The sequence below is a fragment of the Rhinoraja longicauda genome, chromosome 19, assembly GCF_053455715.1.
Source record: "Rhinoraja longicauda isolate Sanriku21f chromosome 19, sRhiLon1.1, whole genome shotgun sequence".
Lineage (NCBI taxonomy): Eukaryota > Metazoa > Chordata > Chondrichthyes > Rajiformes > Arhynchobatidae > Rhinoraja > Rhinoraja longicauda.
This window is the reverse complement of record NC_135971.1, coordinates 38,518,124-38,533,145: the sequence shown is the minus strand read 5'-3', so window position 1 is coordinate 38,533,145 and position 15,022 is coordinate 38,518,124. Positions and strand designations below refer to the sequence as shown.

Here is a 15,022-nt window from a genome sequence, read left to right as displayed (position 1 = left end):
GGGGCGGGTGAAGACGCTGCCGCTGCCGGAGCTCCGGATGTCGGCCCCCACCCAGGGGCCTGCGAGCTTCCGACATCCACGCGGCCCGCGCCGAAGCCTCCGCAGATGGTAAGTCCGGTCCGCGGGCTCTGCGAACCAGAGCCCAGGTGGTCCCAGGTGGAGGCCGCCAGCTCCAGGTGTTTGGCCAATGGTAGGCCGCAGCGGGAACGGAGACACCACCCAGAAAAATGTGTCGTCTCCGTTGGGAAGAGATAACTTCACACTCCCCCCCCCCACCCCACACATAGTACACAACCACAAAAAAACAACATCACATCTAAAAACTACAATCAAGACAAAAAAACAACATAAAACACAAAGACAGACGGACTACAGGTGAGCTGCAGCTGCTAGGGCAGCGCAGAGATGCTGCCTGACCCGTTAAGTTACTCCAGCACTTTGTGACATTCTTTGGTACAAACCAGCATCTGCAGTTCTTCGTTTCTACATCATTAGTGAAGAAAGCCAATGGAATGTTGGCCTTCATAACAAGAGGAGTTGAGTATAGGAGCAAAGAGGTCCTTCTGCAGCTGTACAGGGCCCTAGTGAGGCCTCACCTGGAGTACTGTGTGCAATTTTGGTCACCAAATTTGAGGAAGGATATTCTTGCTATTGAGAGCGTGCAGTGTAGGTTTACTAGGTTAATTCCCGGAATGGCGGGACTGTCATATGTCGAAATACTGGAGCGACTAGGCTATTATACACTGGAATTTAGAAGGATGAGAGGAGATCTTATCGAAACATATAAGATTATTAAGGGGTTGGACACGTTAGAGGCAGGAAACATGTTCCCAATGTTGGGGGAGTCCAGAACAAGGGGCCACAGGTTAAGAATAAGGGTTAGGCCATTTAGAACTGAGATGAGGAAAAACTTTTTCAGTCAGTGAGTTGTGAATCTGTGGAATTCTCTACCTCAGAAGGCAGTGGAGGCCAATTCTCTTCTCTCTGTGAACTGCATGGGTTTTCTCCAAGATTATTGGTTTCCTCCCACACTCCAAAGATGTACAGGTTTGTAGGTTAATTGGCTTGGTTAATGTGTAAAATTGTCCCTTGTGTGCAGAGGATAGTGTGCGTAGGATTGTGTTAGTGTGCGGGTTAGTCGCTGGTCGGTGCAGACTCGGTGGGCCGAAGGGCCTGTTTCCCCGTTAAATATCTAAACTAAACTAAAAAAAACTAAATAACGTATCTTACTTATCACACTTCCTTTGGTTTAGGCCGTGTTCTCTCCAGTGTATACTGCTTGATAGTCATTTTCAGTGCTTATTCTGGTTAATAGAGATAGCAACATGAAAACCACAGAAAGAATCGTAAAATATACTGAATCGTGCAGCATACAAACAGGACCTTTTGCCCCATCTTGTCTACACTTGTCTACACAACAACGCTGACTGTGTTGCATATCTACACTTACATGATTTATGCCCTTATCCCTCCCTGTCTTTCCTACCAAAAGTCCAAATGTTTTATAGACATAGTGATTATATCTGCCTCCATCATCTCCCCTGCAGCTCATTCCAGATAACTACCGCGGTGAAAAATCTCTATCCTACCTATACCCCTAAGATAGACACCAAATGCTGGAGTAACTCAGCAGGGCAGGCAGCGTCTCTGGAGAGAAGGAATGGGTGATGTTTGGAAACGTCACCCATTCCTTCCCTCCATCGATATTGCCGGTCCCGCTGAGTTACTCCACCAATTTGTGTCGGTTTAAACCAGCATCTGCAGTTCCTTCTTAGACAGGAGGCAAAGGGTGTCAGGTAACGAGATAAGATGAGCAAAATCTAAAGCCAGGGGAAGGGCTATAGTTGGAAGGAGACAGGGGGAGGAGAAAGATGGGGATGAAAGTACAATGAGAGAAGTGAGATGGGGGGATGCGTAATCAAAGGAAAAAGGAATTGAGTGACTGGGAGGGTGGGAGGTAGTGGGAGAAATAGGTGCACATCAGGGTGGACAGGAAAGTGCGGAAGTGGGGTGAAGGGTGGGGGTGGGGGCGGGAGAGGGGAGGAAGGAGAGGGTATTGGCTCAAATTGAAAAATTCAATGTTCATATCATTGGAATGTAAGCTATCCAAGTAGAATATGGAGTGCTGTTCCTCCAGATTGCATGTGTCCTCACTCTGGCAATGGAAGCTAAAGACAGAAAGGTCGGTCTGGTAATGGGAAGGAGAGTTAAAAGGGCTAGCAGCTGGGAGTTCCAGCAGGCATTGACAGACAGAATGCAAGTGCTTTTTTAAATGGTCGTCTAGTCTATGCCGATGCAAAAGAGGCTACTTTGGGACACAGAAAATGGTAGGTGCCTGGAACACACTCCTAGGATACGTGAATGCCGATACTACAGCACAATTTTTGTGGATTTACAGACACACACACATGAGCAGGCAGGAAATAGAGGGGTATAGACCACATGGTGACGTGGAATTAATTTAAACAGGCATCACAGTCGGCCTAGATCTCATGGGCGAAGAAGGGTCTGGACCCGAAACGTCACCCATTCCTTCTCTCCAGAGACGCTGCCTGGCCCACTGAGTTACTTCAGCTTTTTGTGTCTTTCTTTGGTTATCAGCAGTTCCTTCCTCTACATCCTGCCTTGTGCAGCATTGTTCTGTGTTTACAAATAGATTGTAAACCTAACCCCTCATTTCTTCCCCTCCCCTGTGCCCCATCTTAACTTGCATCTACCTCTGCCTTCCCCCGTCACCTTTATCCATTCCTCTATTTTCACAATTCACCACTCGTTAATTTCCTTTTCTTCTCTGGCCTTTGTCCAATCATTTGCCTGTCGGAAAACCCTCTCTACAACATTTTAGTTTAGTTTATTAATCGTGTGTAACGAGGTACAGCGAAAAACTTTTGTTGCGTGCTAACCAGTCAGCGTAAAGACAATACACGATTACAATGAAACCACTAAAGGTGTCGAGATACATGATGAGGGAACAACATTTAGTGCAAGGTAAAGCCAGTAAAGTCCGATCAAAGAAAGTCCGAGGGTCACCAATGAGGCAGATAGTTCTGGGCTGCTCTCTCGTTGTGGTATCTATCATCTATCATCTGCCATACTTTGTCCTGCCCCTCCTCTCTTCCAACTTTATTTGCCCCACAATCAGTCTGAAGAATGGTCCCGACCCGAATCATCACCATCCCACGTTCTCCAGTAGTGCTGCCTGTCCCACTGAGTCATTCGAGCACTGTTTCTTTTTTTTGTTAACCAGCATCTTCAGTTCCTCGTTTCTTCTTTTTCCTCCTTCCCAGTCCTGAAGGGTCTCTGGCCTGAAACATTAGCTCTGCTTTCCTTCCCACAGATGTGGCCTGACCTGCTGCATATTGCCAACATTTTCTGCATTTTTATTACTATTCCTGCATGCATTAATGAATTACTATCATTTTCAACTCTGCAAACTATGAACATTTTGGCATGCAATTCTACAGCTAAAATATCACAAAAATAACAAACAACAGTGTTGTTCAAACAAGTAGTTTACATAGAGACATGTTGGAATCTTGAGCAATGAAATGCTGGAGGAACTCAGTGAGCCAGGCAGCATCTGTGGATGGAATGGCCAGGTAACATTTTCAGTCAGGACCCGTCTTCAGTAGTTTTGAATCCAGCCACTTGCAATACATCAGTAATTTTATTAGTTGTTAGGTTAGTTTAGATTTACAGCATGGAAACAGGCCCTTCGGCCCACTGAGTCCACACTGACCATTGATCTCCCATTCACACTAGTCTTTCCACCTTCTCGTCCACTACTTACGCACCAGGGGCATTTTACATAGGCCATTTAACCTACAAACTTGCATGTCTTTGGGGTGTGGGAGGAAACCGTGCAAACTCGACAGATGGACCCGAGGTCAGGATTGAACCTGGGTCTCTGGCGCTATGAGGCAACAACTCTACCATTGCACCAATGTGCTGTACTTCACAAAACCCATTAACCAGCTCATCACAGGTTAATGAGGAAAAAAATCAAAGGAGCATTGGCGGTCATGTGTGACAGTGTTCCATGGTTATGGAAAATAAGTTGGGGACGGGGGGGGGGGGGGGGTAGGACTGATGAATGAAAGAATGAAGGAATGATATTTTATTGCCACGTACCTAGTGTACCTGGGTATAGTGAAATGCTTTGTTTTCCATACAACCTCGGCTTAACCTTGACCGGACTTTGCTGGCTTCACCTTGCACTAAACATTATTCCCTTATCATGTATCTCTAAACTGCAAATGCTTTGATTGTAATTATGTGTTGTCTTTCTACTGACCGGTTAGCACGCAACAAAAAGCTTTTCACTGTAACTCGGTACACATGACAATGAACTAAAGTGAACCTGGGCAGTACACAAGCGTCGCCATGTGTTGGCGCAGACAAAGTTACAAAAGTACCGAACGATCCTATCCACTGCCTGCTGCCGCACATGGCAGCAGACCCCATCCCCACAGTTCCCCTTCGTTCTCAGTGGCACTCCCATCCCCACAGTTCCCCCTTCGTTCTCAGTGGCGCTCCCACCCCCGCAGTTCCCCCTTTGTTCTCGTCCCCCCCCCCCTAATGAGATAGCCTCCCTGTGCTGAATGCCCTACTTCTACAATGTTCTAAGTATAAGATTAGATTAAGCATTGCTCACTGTTGGACTTTGTACCTGCAAACCAAAGACGTACAGGTATGTCGGTTAATTGACTGGGAAATGTTAACAAAAAATTGTCCCTAGTGTGGTCGGATAGTGTTAATGTGCGGAGATCGCTGTGCGGCACGGACCCGGTGGGCCGAAGGGCCTGTTTCCGCGCTGTATCTCTAAATCTAAACCTAAAAATTATCACTTTGTTGTTCTCTTCGAATAAAAACATTCTTGGGTGTTCCTGTCTGAACAAACTAAAATGTGTTTGTCTCTCTGTAACGTTTGAATTCAGGTATCATGCTCACCAATCTTTATTAACATGGAAACAGGCCTTCCTGCCCACTCAGTCTGCGCTGACCATCAATCACCCATACACTAGTTCTATGTTCTCCCTGTTTCACATCCTGCACAGTAGGGGCAATTTCTAGAGGCCAATAAACCCACAAATCTTTGGAATGTGGGAGGAAACCGGAGCACCCAGAGGAAACCCGAATGGTCACAGGGAGAACGTATAAACTCCATACAAACAGAACCCATTGTCAGGACCCTTCTTGTATCTGGGGACGGAGGAACTGCAGATGCTGAATTACACCAAAGTGAGAGACGAAATGCTGGAGTAACTCAGCGGAGCAGGCAGCATCTCTGGATAGGAGGAATATACATTCATGTATCTACCCCACTTCCTTTATGTATTAATTTATTGTAATCGGAGCAGTCTGCAAAACTCTCCATCGACATGAACAAGTGTTTATTTGGATTGCCGACCATTAAACTCTAGTCCCCTGCAATGAAATGATGATTTAGCATTTTACAAATCAATACATTGAGGGCCCTGTTTTCAATGATACGTGCATCCCATTATTTAGAATGCCCCTTCGCGTACTCTTACACTTTCGAAGCATTATCCACACATAGAGTCACAGAGACACACAAACAGACCCTTCAGCCACCAGAGTCCATTCTGACCATGATGCACTCACTTCATACCATTCCATCCCACTATTGAATGGATCTACAGGAGGTGCTGCCTCAGAAAGACAGCTAATATCATCAGAGACCCACACCACCCTGGCCATACTCTCAGGGCCGGCCACCCTGGACCGGGAATTTGCCCGGAAGATCTGGTCCATCCATCATGGGCCGAGTTCCTGATCGCTGTGGACCGAGGATAGAGGACCCAACTGGAAGGCCCGGCTCGCCCACCCAGAGTGGAAGGAGTCAGATGGATGGCTTATAGGCAGACTGCCTGCAGGAGGGAGTGCACTGCCTCTATGGTGGAGTGGGCACTGGAGGCCCTGCAGCAGCCTGGGGCTTGACTGTTCCAGGTGCCGCTCCAAGAGGCAGGGCGCATGGACCAGTTGTGCCCTGCAGCAGTAGAGGACACCACAGCTTCGCTTGGCCAGGCTGACCCAGCAACAACGCTGGGACAAAGGGCCTCATGGTCAGGGCAAGAACCCTGTTACTACTTACAACAACTGGGACTTGAAAATGGCACCAAAAACTGGTGACACTGTATACTGTCTCAGCGTATTACTGCTATACACTTGTACTGTATCTGAAATGCTTATCTAAGATGTATCTAAGGGCTTATCTATAGTGATACTTGTACTAAACTGTATACAAAAATGAATTTCACTGTTCCTTGGTACATGCCACAAATAAAATACCAATGAACTACCTTTGAGGTTAGAGAGTCTGAGAACTGTGAGCTCCAACAGCTTTTTCTCACCAGCAGCAGGCTTTTAAACACTGCACAACACTAATCACAACCTTACCTCAACAACTCTGACCTGCTATGGACTTTATTTTGGTTGCAGTAAGGACATTTTGTTTTTGCACTATTATGGTCTGGTTACCTGGTATTACTAATATTAATTTATTCCATCACGGACTGGTGTATATTTAATATGTGCATAAGAATTTCATTGTTCCATTGCCAGTATAATGACAATTAAATTCTCTTTACTTTCGACCAACCCATTCTTATTCTCCCCAAATTCCCATCATCTCTCTCCAGATTCTATCATTACCTACAAATGACAGTCAATTTACATTGTAGAAACAAGGAACCACAAATGTTGTTTTTACAAAGAAAGAGACACACAGTGCTGGAGCAACATAGCGGGTAAAGCAGCATCCCTGGAGAACATGGATATGTGATGATGGATAGATGTTACGGGTCAAGACCCCTTCTTCAGTCTCTAGACCCTACCCATGTTCTCCGGAGATGCTGCCTGACCGGCCGAGTTACTCCAGCACTTAGCGATGGACACAAAATGCTGGAGTAACTCAGCGGGACAGGCAGCATCTCTGGAGAGAAGTAATGGGTGATGTTTCAGGTCTAGGCCCTTCTTCAGACTTTGAGATCATTGTGCTAACTTGCTCCATCCCATTCACTCATCATCTTTCTGATTGAAAAATATTCATACCTTAAACTCTGAGGAGCTGCAATTAAATATCTAAGACCAACAGCTCTTTCATTCAAAGCATATCTTGCATTCATTTGTTCTTATATCTCTCTATACCACTATCTGTATCTCTCATTTCGCTCTCCCCTGATTATCAGTCTGAAGAATGGTCTTGCCCCGAAACGTTACCTACTCCTTTTCTCCAGAGTCGCTGTCTGACCCGCTGAGTTACTCCAGCTTTTTTTGACCATCTTTGGTTCAAACCAGCATCTGCAGTTCCTTCCTACACCGCTCCTCCCCCTGCATTGTTCCCCAGCGTTTGTGTTTTAGTCAAGAGTTGTGCTTAATTGTCATATATATATATATATATAATATATACTGTGTTTAAAGAAAAATCTATGTCTGTTTCCCCGACACCAAAAAGTGTGTGTGTGTGTGTGTGTGCGTGCGTATACACACACACACACACACACACACACACACACACACACACAGAGAAATGGAACAAAGATTTTTACTTCGAGCAGGATAACAGGTCTGTACACACAATACACAAAGAAAATACGCAATAAAACCAACAAAAATAAAATCAATATATTACTAACCTCAATACTGATACAAACAAAATCTCAAAGTCCTTGGTGCAACCAAAGACAGTCCATAGAATTTCACAGTTGAGGTTGGTGTTGTGTAGTGTTCAAGTGCGTGATGGTGATGGAAGTTATTCTTGAACCTGGAGGTCATGGTTGTCAAACACCTATACTTTCTTCCCCATGGTAGGAGGTAATGAGAGCGTGGCCAGGGTGATGATGTTGGCTACCTTTTTGAGGCAGCATCTCGTATAGATCCCTTCGATGGGGGGAGGTCAGTCCCCATGATGAACGGGGCAGTGTAACTTCCTGATTATTCACAAATATAAGTACTTCATCTGAAGAGCAGGCCTAAGTTGTAGAATTGCTCCCTAAATATCCTGACCTCTTATTCTTCCTTCACGATGCACCTTAAATGTTTATTTTACTAATTGTCATGTAATGCCATGACACTGCTCAAAGTAAAATTTTACAAAATAATGTGCTTACAAATCTCATTGTAGCATTTTCCCACATTGGAACTGCTATAAATATGTTATTCTTTATATCTTTGTCTGTTTCTCCTTTCACCAATTTAGATTATTACCATCGAAGAAGAATGTCATTGTTTCGTATGGCTCCATAGATGCGTGCTTGAATGCGATTGCAAGATTATTAAATTCTTCCCATATTGAACAATGAACTACACTAAACTCAACTATGAATAATGAACAAAATAAAGACAAATTGTTGGAGTAACTGAGCAGATCAGGCGTCATCGCTGGTGAGCATGGAAAGGTAATGTGTCAAGTTGGACCTTGCAGACCAATGGACTGTCTTTGGCTGAACTATGCATTCAAGGTGTTTTTGCATAAGTATTGGGATTATCAATTTACTGAACTTTTAGTATGTTATCTGTTTGTATTGTCTTACAGGTCTGCTGTGCTGCTGCAAGAATTTCATTGTTTTGTAGTCATAACATGACAATTGAACACTCTTGACTCTCTCTCCTTCTTGATACTCTTGTGGAGTGTGAACAAACATAACACAAGCTAAAGGGTGCCATTCATCCTTTGTCCCCAATCACTGATATTCTATAAGATCATAACTGATCCTGTAGCAGAACACCATTTTTCCGAACTAACCTACGATTCCTTTTGTATCCAAGCATCTTCCTATCCCTGCCTCACGCACCTGATTGACTGAATGCCCACAGCCTTCTTGGGCAGAGAATTTGAAAGACTAATTACCCTCTGGGTGAAAAGATCTCATCTCATTACTACACTGAATTCACTGATTCATTGGTATTTATTTTCACATGCAGCTAGGTACAGAAATACTTTGTTTCATCAACAACTCGGTAAAATCATATAGCAGACCTAACCGAGGCAATACACAATTGTCACCGTGTTTTGGTGCATTAAGAATGTTTAAACCCTTATTTTTAAACTGTGAATTTTGGTTCCAGCCACACCAGTCTGGGGAGAAGAAAAAAAGAGCATCCCTCATGTTCATGAGCACTTGGTACTAACTATTCATAACTTCAAAAGTCATAGGAGAAGAATTAGGTTGTTCAGCCCATCGAGTCTACGCCACCATTTAATCATGGCTGACCTCCCTTTCCTTCTTAACCCCATTCTCCTATCTTCTCCCTGTGACCTTTGACTTTCTTACTAATCTGGCGGCACGGCACGTTTGGAGTTATCGCTCAGTCAATAGCAAGATGCAGAGTGTGTGTTGATCTTTTACTGACTTTGCGTTGTGCTTGTGCCTCGTCCTCTTCCGACATTTGGCCATAATCTGGAACTTGATCCTGTCAAACAACGGCCTTTCCTGTTTCCCGCCTCTCCCACATCGTAATCCCATTTCTTACAACAATAACTTGAAATCAAAGATGTTTTTGTTTCAAACCGCGCCGTTTGTTTTACACGAGTTAAAATCAGTTTAAACCAGCATCTGCAGTTCCTTCTTACACAAAGGAAGCCGGGTATGGTGCAAATCAAAGCAGAAACTCCAGTCTGGATTGTACTGAAACAGGATGATTAAACCCTTTTAACGTTCGCATGAACCTCAGACTGCATGTATAATGCGCGCTTTTTTAAACCGCCTGTCCAGATTGAGAAAAAGTCAAGACACTTTAGCCAGTAGCGAATAAAACGAGAATCGTTAACTTACCGGCTAGAGCCCCTTGTACGCGGAAGAAACTCAGCAAGAGGAACAGAACCATTCTGCGCACTACCTCTTACAGTCAAGAGCAGCGACTGAGCCAAACCTCAACAACAGTCCATCAAAGCAGGACCTCACCATGCAATCAGAATAAACATACCACTCATCGTCACCGGTTGTCGAGCGACGTCATTGGACCAGCACGAACAATTCACTGCAATGGAGACACGAGGAGGTGCAGATGCCGATTTACAATAAAGAAAGACACTGGTAGAACTCAGAAACATAGAAAATAGGTGCAGGAGTAGGCCATTCGGCCCTTCGAGCCTGCACCGCCATTCAATATGATCATGGCTGATCATCCAACTCAGTATCCTGTACATGCCTTCTCTCCATACCCCCTGATCACTTCAGCCACAAGGGCCACATCTCACTCCCTCTTAAATATAGCCAATGAACTGGTCTCAACTACCTTCTGTGGCAGAGAATTCCACTTTATTGATTCACCACTCTCTGTGTGAAAAAAAACTTTATCATCTCGGTCCTAAAAGACTTCCCCCTTATCCTTAAACTGTGACCCCTTGTTCTGGACTTCCCCAACATCGGGAACAATCTTCCTGCATCTAGCCTGTCCAACCCCTTAAGAATTTTGTAAGTTTCTATAAGATCCAAACTCAGCAGGCAGGTAGCAACTCCGGAGAGCATGGATAGGCGACGACAGACACAAAGTGCTGGGGTCACTCAACGGGTCGAGCAGCATCTCCGGAGAAAAAGGATAGGTGACGGCAGACGGGGGAGATAGCTGGAAGCGAGGTGGAGGCAGGACGAAGCCTGGCAAGTGATAGATGGATACAGATGAAGGGAAGTTGATTTAATCGGCAGATCATCGGGCAATGGCCAGAGATGAAAATACAAAATGTCTGAGACAAGGATACAATAATTGCAAATTGTGAACCCTGAGCAAGAAATCAACGTGAAACACCTGTCCTTACCTCCCCCCCATCCCTGACCTGCTGAGTTACTCCAGCACTTTGTTTTTTTCGCACGCTATAGCAAATGGAATAGATAACATATGGCATAGTTGCCTAGAACTGTAATTACGTTTCAGATAACGCTCCATTCTTATGCTGCTAACTGCTCCTAATGATATTTTATGGTTCAGGAGACCCATAAATCCAATTGCATATCCTGACTTGAATCATTCTAATGCAGAACAAAAAGAAGGAAACCAAACACAGTACACAGCTGGTAGAGCTGCTGCCTCACAGCACCAGAGACCTGTGTTAGATCCTGACCTCAGGTGCTGTCTGTGTAGATATTGCTCGTTCGGCCTGTGACCACCTGGGTTCCCTCCGGGTGCTCTGGTTTTCTCCCACATTCCACAGATGTGTGGGGTTGTTGGTTAATTGACCTCTGTAAATTCCCCCTAGCTCGTGTCGAGAATAGACAAGGAAGTGGGACAACATTGAACTAGTGTGATGGGGTGACTGGATGGTCAATATGCTGGGCTGAAGGGCATGTTTCCATGTTGTATCTTTCAACTCAAAATGGAATTCTGTGAAGAAGTTATATTGGAAGCTAGTTTGGACATTGAAACTGTGCAGCGCATAGTGGTGGATATAGACAACACTGGCGTCTACACGTTTAGTAAGGACCTATTTCTCAGGTATGTTGCTTTTGTAATTCGAGATATCCTCAGTGTCGGAACGGTAGAGTTGCTGCCGACAGCAGCAGAGACTCGGATTGATCCTGACTATCAGTGCTGTCTCTACGATGTTTGTACGTTCTCGCTGTGACAGTGTTGATTTTCTCTAGATGCTCCGGTATCCTCCCACATCTCCAAGAAGTACAATGTTTTAGTCCATATTACTCATCCACTGATCTAGGCCACATTATTCTGCTTCCTTCTCCCTAAAATTTAGTTTTGTTTATTATTGTAATGTGTACCAAAAGATGGTGAAATACTATGTTTTGCATGCTATCCAGTCATAACACACCATACGTGAGAGCCATCATAGACAAGTAAGAGTGCAATGATTGTCGTGGTTAATTGTGGAGTTCACAAGAGCAATGAAGCATTTGTTGGCCATGAGTAAAGTCTGTTCTACAGCTCAATTGGGTCATGACTGATCTACACTTGACCACAACTTCCCATTCTTGCCTGTAGCCAATAACGCACAACTTCCAAAAGAAACAAATCCATCCTTCCCAGTAACGTAATGAATCAACACTCTCTGCAGTTAAAAATTCCCACGAATCATTATCTTCTGGGAGAAAAATAAAACAATTTTCTGCTCAGTTTGAAACCTTGGCGTCCAAGTTCTAGTTTCCTCCATGAGGGAACCATCAAGAACAGGAGGAAATAGAACAATAGTCGGCTATCAGCCCCACCAAACTTGACCCACCATTCAATATGATGATCACTGATCAGTTGGCCTCAGCTCCTTAGTTTAGTTTGGTTTAGAGGTACAGCATGGAAACAGACCATTCGGCCCATCGTGTCTGCACTGACCAGTGATCCCTGCACACTAACACTATCCTACACACACTTGGGTCCAATTAATCTACAAACTTGTATGTTTTTGGAGTGTGGGAGGAAGCTGGAACCACCGGAGAAAACCCACGCAGGTCACAGGGAGAAAGTACAAACTCCATACATACAGCACCTGTGGTCAGGATCAAACCAGAGTCTCTGGCTCTGTAAGGCAGCAACTCTACCACTGCGCCTCCGTGTCACCTCTTGCATCACTGTGCTGCCATCACAGTTCTATCCAATCCATATGGGACAATTTACAGATGCCAATTAACCTACAACCCTGCAGCTCTTTGGAATTTGGTAGGAAACCGGAGCACCCGGAGAAAACACATGCAGTCACACAGAGAACATACAAAGTTAGTAGAGACAGCACACATAGTCAAGATCAAACCTGAGTCACAGGAACAGCAAGGAAGCAACGCTATTGCTGTGCCAGTGTGAGGCCCCTCTGTTTGAAATGTGGGTGGCAAGTTCTATCTTTATTCATTAAGGTAATCGTCAAGAGCATCAGAAAATTGTGCAGGAGTAGAGTATTTCTCCTCTGTTCCATTACCCCATAACCCTCAATTCCTTGAATCTTTCAAAGATTTCTCTATCTGTTCTTAAGCATATCTAATGCCTTAGCCACTACCACCACTGGGCACAGAATTCCAGCGATTCACTCCCTTCTGATAAAAATAATTTTTAGGCACCTCAGTTTTAACCAACTGGTCCCTTATTCTGTAGTTGTATCCCATTGTATTTAGACTTTCCCACAAGTGAAGCATCTCAACATCTATCATGAAAAGCCCCTGAAGATATTGCATGCGTGAATAAGGTAATTCACCATTTTCTAAACTCAAAGGAATGCAGATCTAAACTGTTTACCACTCTTGATGGGACAACCATGGGAAGAAATTCCAGTTATGGACACTATCATCCTGCATAATTGCAATAAAACCTCCCTATTCTTCAACTCCATCCCCTTTGCAGTAAAGACTGCATTATTTTCACTGATTATTGGGCCTGTTGCTGACTTATTTTGATGCACGCACTTGAATACCCAGATCCCATCTGAACTTCATTCATTTACAGTCTCTCTCCATTTAGACAATAATTCACTATTTCAGGTTTAGCTTGAGGTTTGTTATTGTGATGTGTACCAAGGTATGGTGAAAAGCATTGTTTTTGCCGCTGTATTCATAAATACAATCAAGCCAAACACAAGTACAATAGGCAGGCTGAAAGACAAGATACAGAGTGAAGAATATAGCTCTCAACTTTATAGTACAACAGTTCCAGAGACAAAATCCAGTCCACATTGAGGTAGAGGAGAATTGGGACAGGGTCCTAGCATATAGAACGACCATTCAAAAGCCTGATAACAGGGGGGAAGAAGCTGTTCCTGAGTCTACACCTTTAAGTTCTGCATCTTCTGCCTGATGGGAGTGGAGAAAAAGGGAATCACTAGTGTGAGAAAGGTGGTCCGGCGCGGGGGAGCTGAGATCGTCCTGATGTGGGAGCTTGATCGCCCGGATGCAGAGGGCCCGGCCGCCGGCTATGGGAGCCAAGATCATCCCTTCAACAGAAGGCTGCAGGCCCCTGACAGCGGGAGAACAAAGAAGGGAAGAAATTGAATTGTTTTTCGCCTTCCATCACAATGAGGAATGTGGAGGAGTTGATGTGGTGGATGTTTATGTTAAAATGTATTTTGTGTGTCTTGGTGGTTTTTATTGGTATGACTGTATGGCAAATCAAATTCCTTGTCTATTGCAAAACATACTTGGCTAATAAATTATGATTATGATTATGATATAGTAAGAAGCTTTTGTTTGCGTGCTAACCAATTAAATCAGATCAGGAATGACTGAGGGATTGTATTGAACGACAGGGCAGGCTTGTGGGCCTGTTTCAATGTACCATATAAAGAATTCAGGTGGTTGTATGGTTGGTGATGAGCCTAAAGTATTGCTTTTGTAATTCACGATATCCTCAGTGTCACAACAGTAGAGTTGCTGCCCACAGCAGCAGAGACTCTGGTTGATCCTGGGTACTGGTGCTGTCTGTATGGTGTTTGCACGTTCTCCATGGGACTGTGTTGTTTTTCTCTGGGTGCCCTGGTTTCCTCCCACATCTCAAAGAAGTACAGGTTTTTAGTTTAATTGGCTTTGATAAATTGTAAAATGTCATTAGTTGTGGCATAGTACTAGTGTTCGGGGAGTCAGCGAGGACTCGGTGGGCCGAAGGGCCTGTTTCCGTGCTGTACCTCCGAAGTCTAAAGTCAAAATGTTAATTTCTATTCATTTTCATTTTCAGCTCTTAACCAAAATCATTTCAATCAATCCAAAGATGTTTGTGTTTCTCCCTCAGTACACCGGATTTGCCTGCACTTTTGAAAATGCTTAAAATTTTGCTTGTATAGTGCTAAACTAATTCACGTTTGTTTCAGAAGTTATAACTCACAGCAGTGACCACAGTAAGCAAGAGACATCAAATACATGAACACTAGAAAGGTGAAGCAGGAATAGGCCCACAAGTCACTGGCAGAACTCCTCCAAACAAATGTTTTTGTCCATATTACTCATCCACTGATCTCGGCCATATTATTTTACTTCCTTCTCCCTAAAGTTTAGTTTAGTTTAATTTAGTTTATTATTGTAATGTGTATCAAAAGATGGTGAAATACTATGTTTTGCATGCTATCCAGTCATGAACCATA

The 15,022-nt window shown here is 44.2% G+C and overlaps 1 protein-coding gene across 1 annotated transcript in view; it reads right to left on the bottom strand.

Annotated features, from left to right (window-relative positions):
• The window catches only part of LOC144602786 (class I histocompatibility antigen, F10 alpha chain-like), a 29,727-nt gene extending 19,809 nt beyond the window's left edge, over nt 1–9,918 (bottom strand). Inside the window, exon 1 of the mRNA XM_078415918.1 lies at nt 9,798–9,918. Coding sequence (XP_078272044.1) covers nt 9,798–9,849 — 52 coding nt within the window. The 5' untranslated portion in view covers nt 9,850–9,918. The remainder of the gene's footprint in view (nt 1–9,797) is intronic.
• Nucleotides 9,919–15,022: the final 5,104 nt, after the last annotated feature.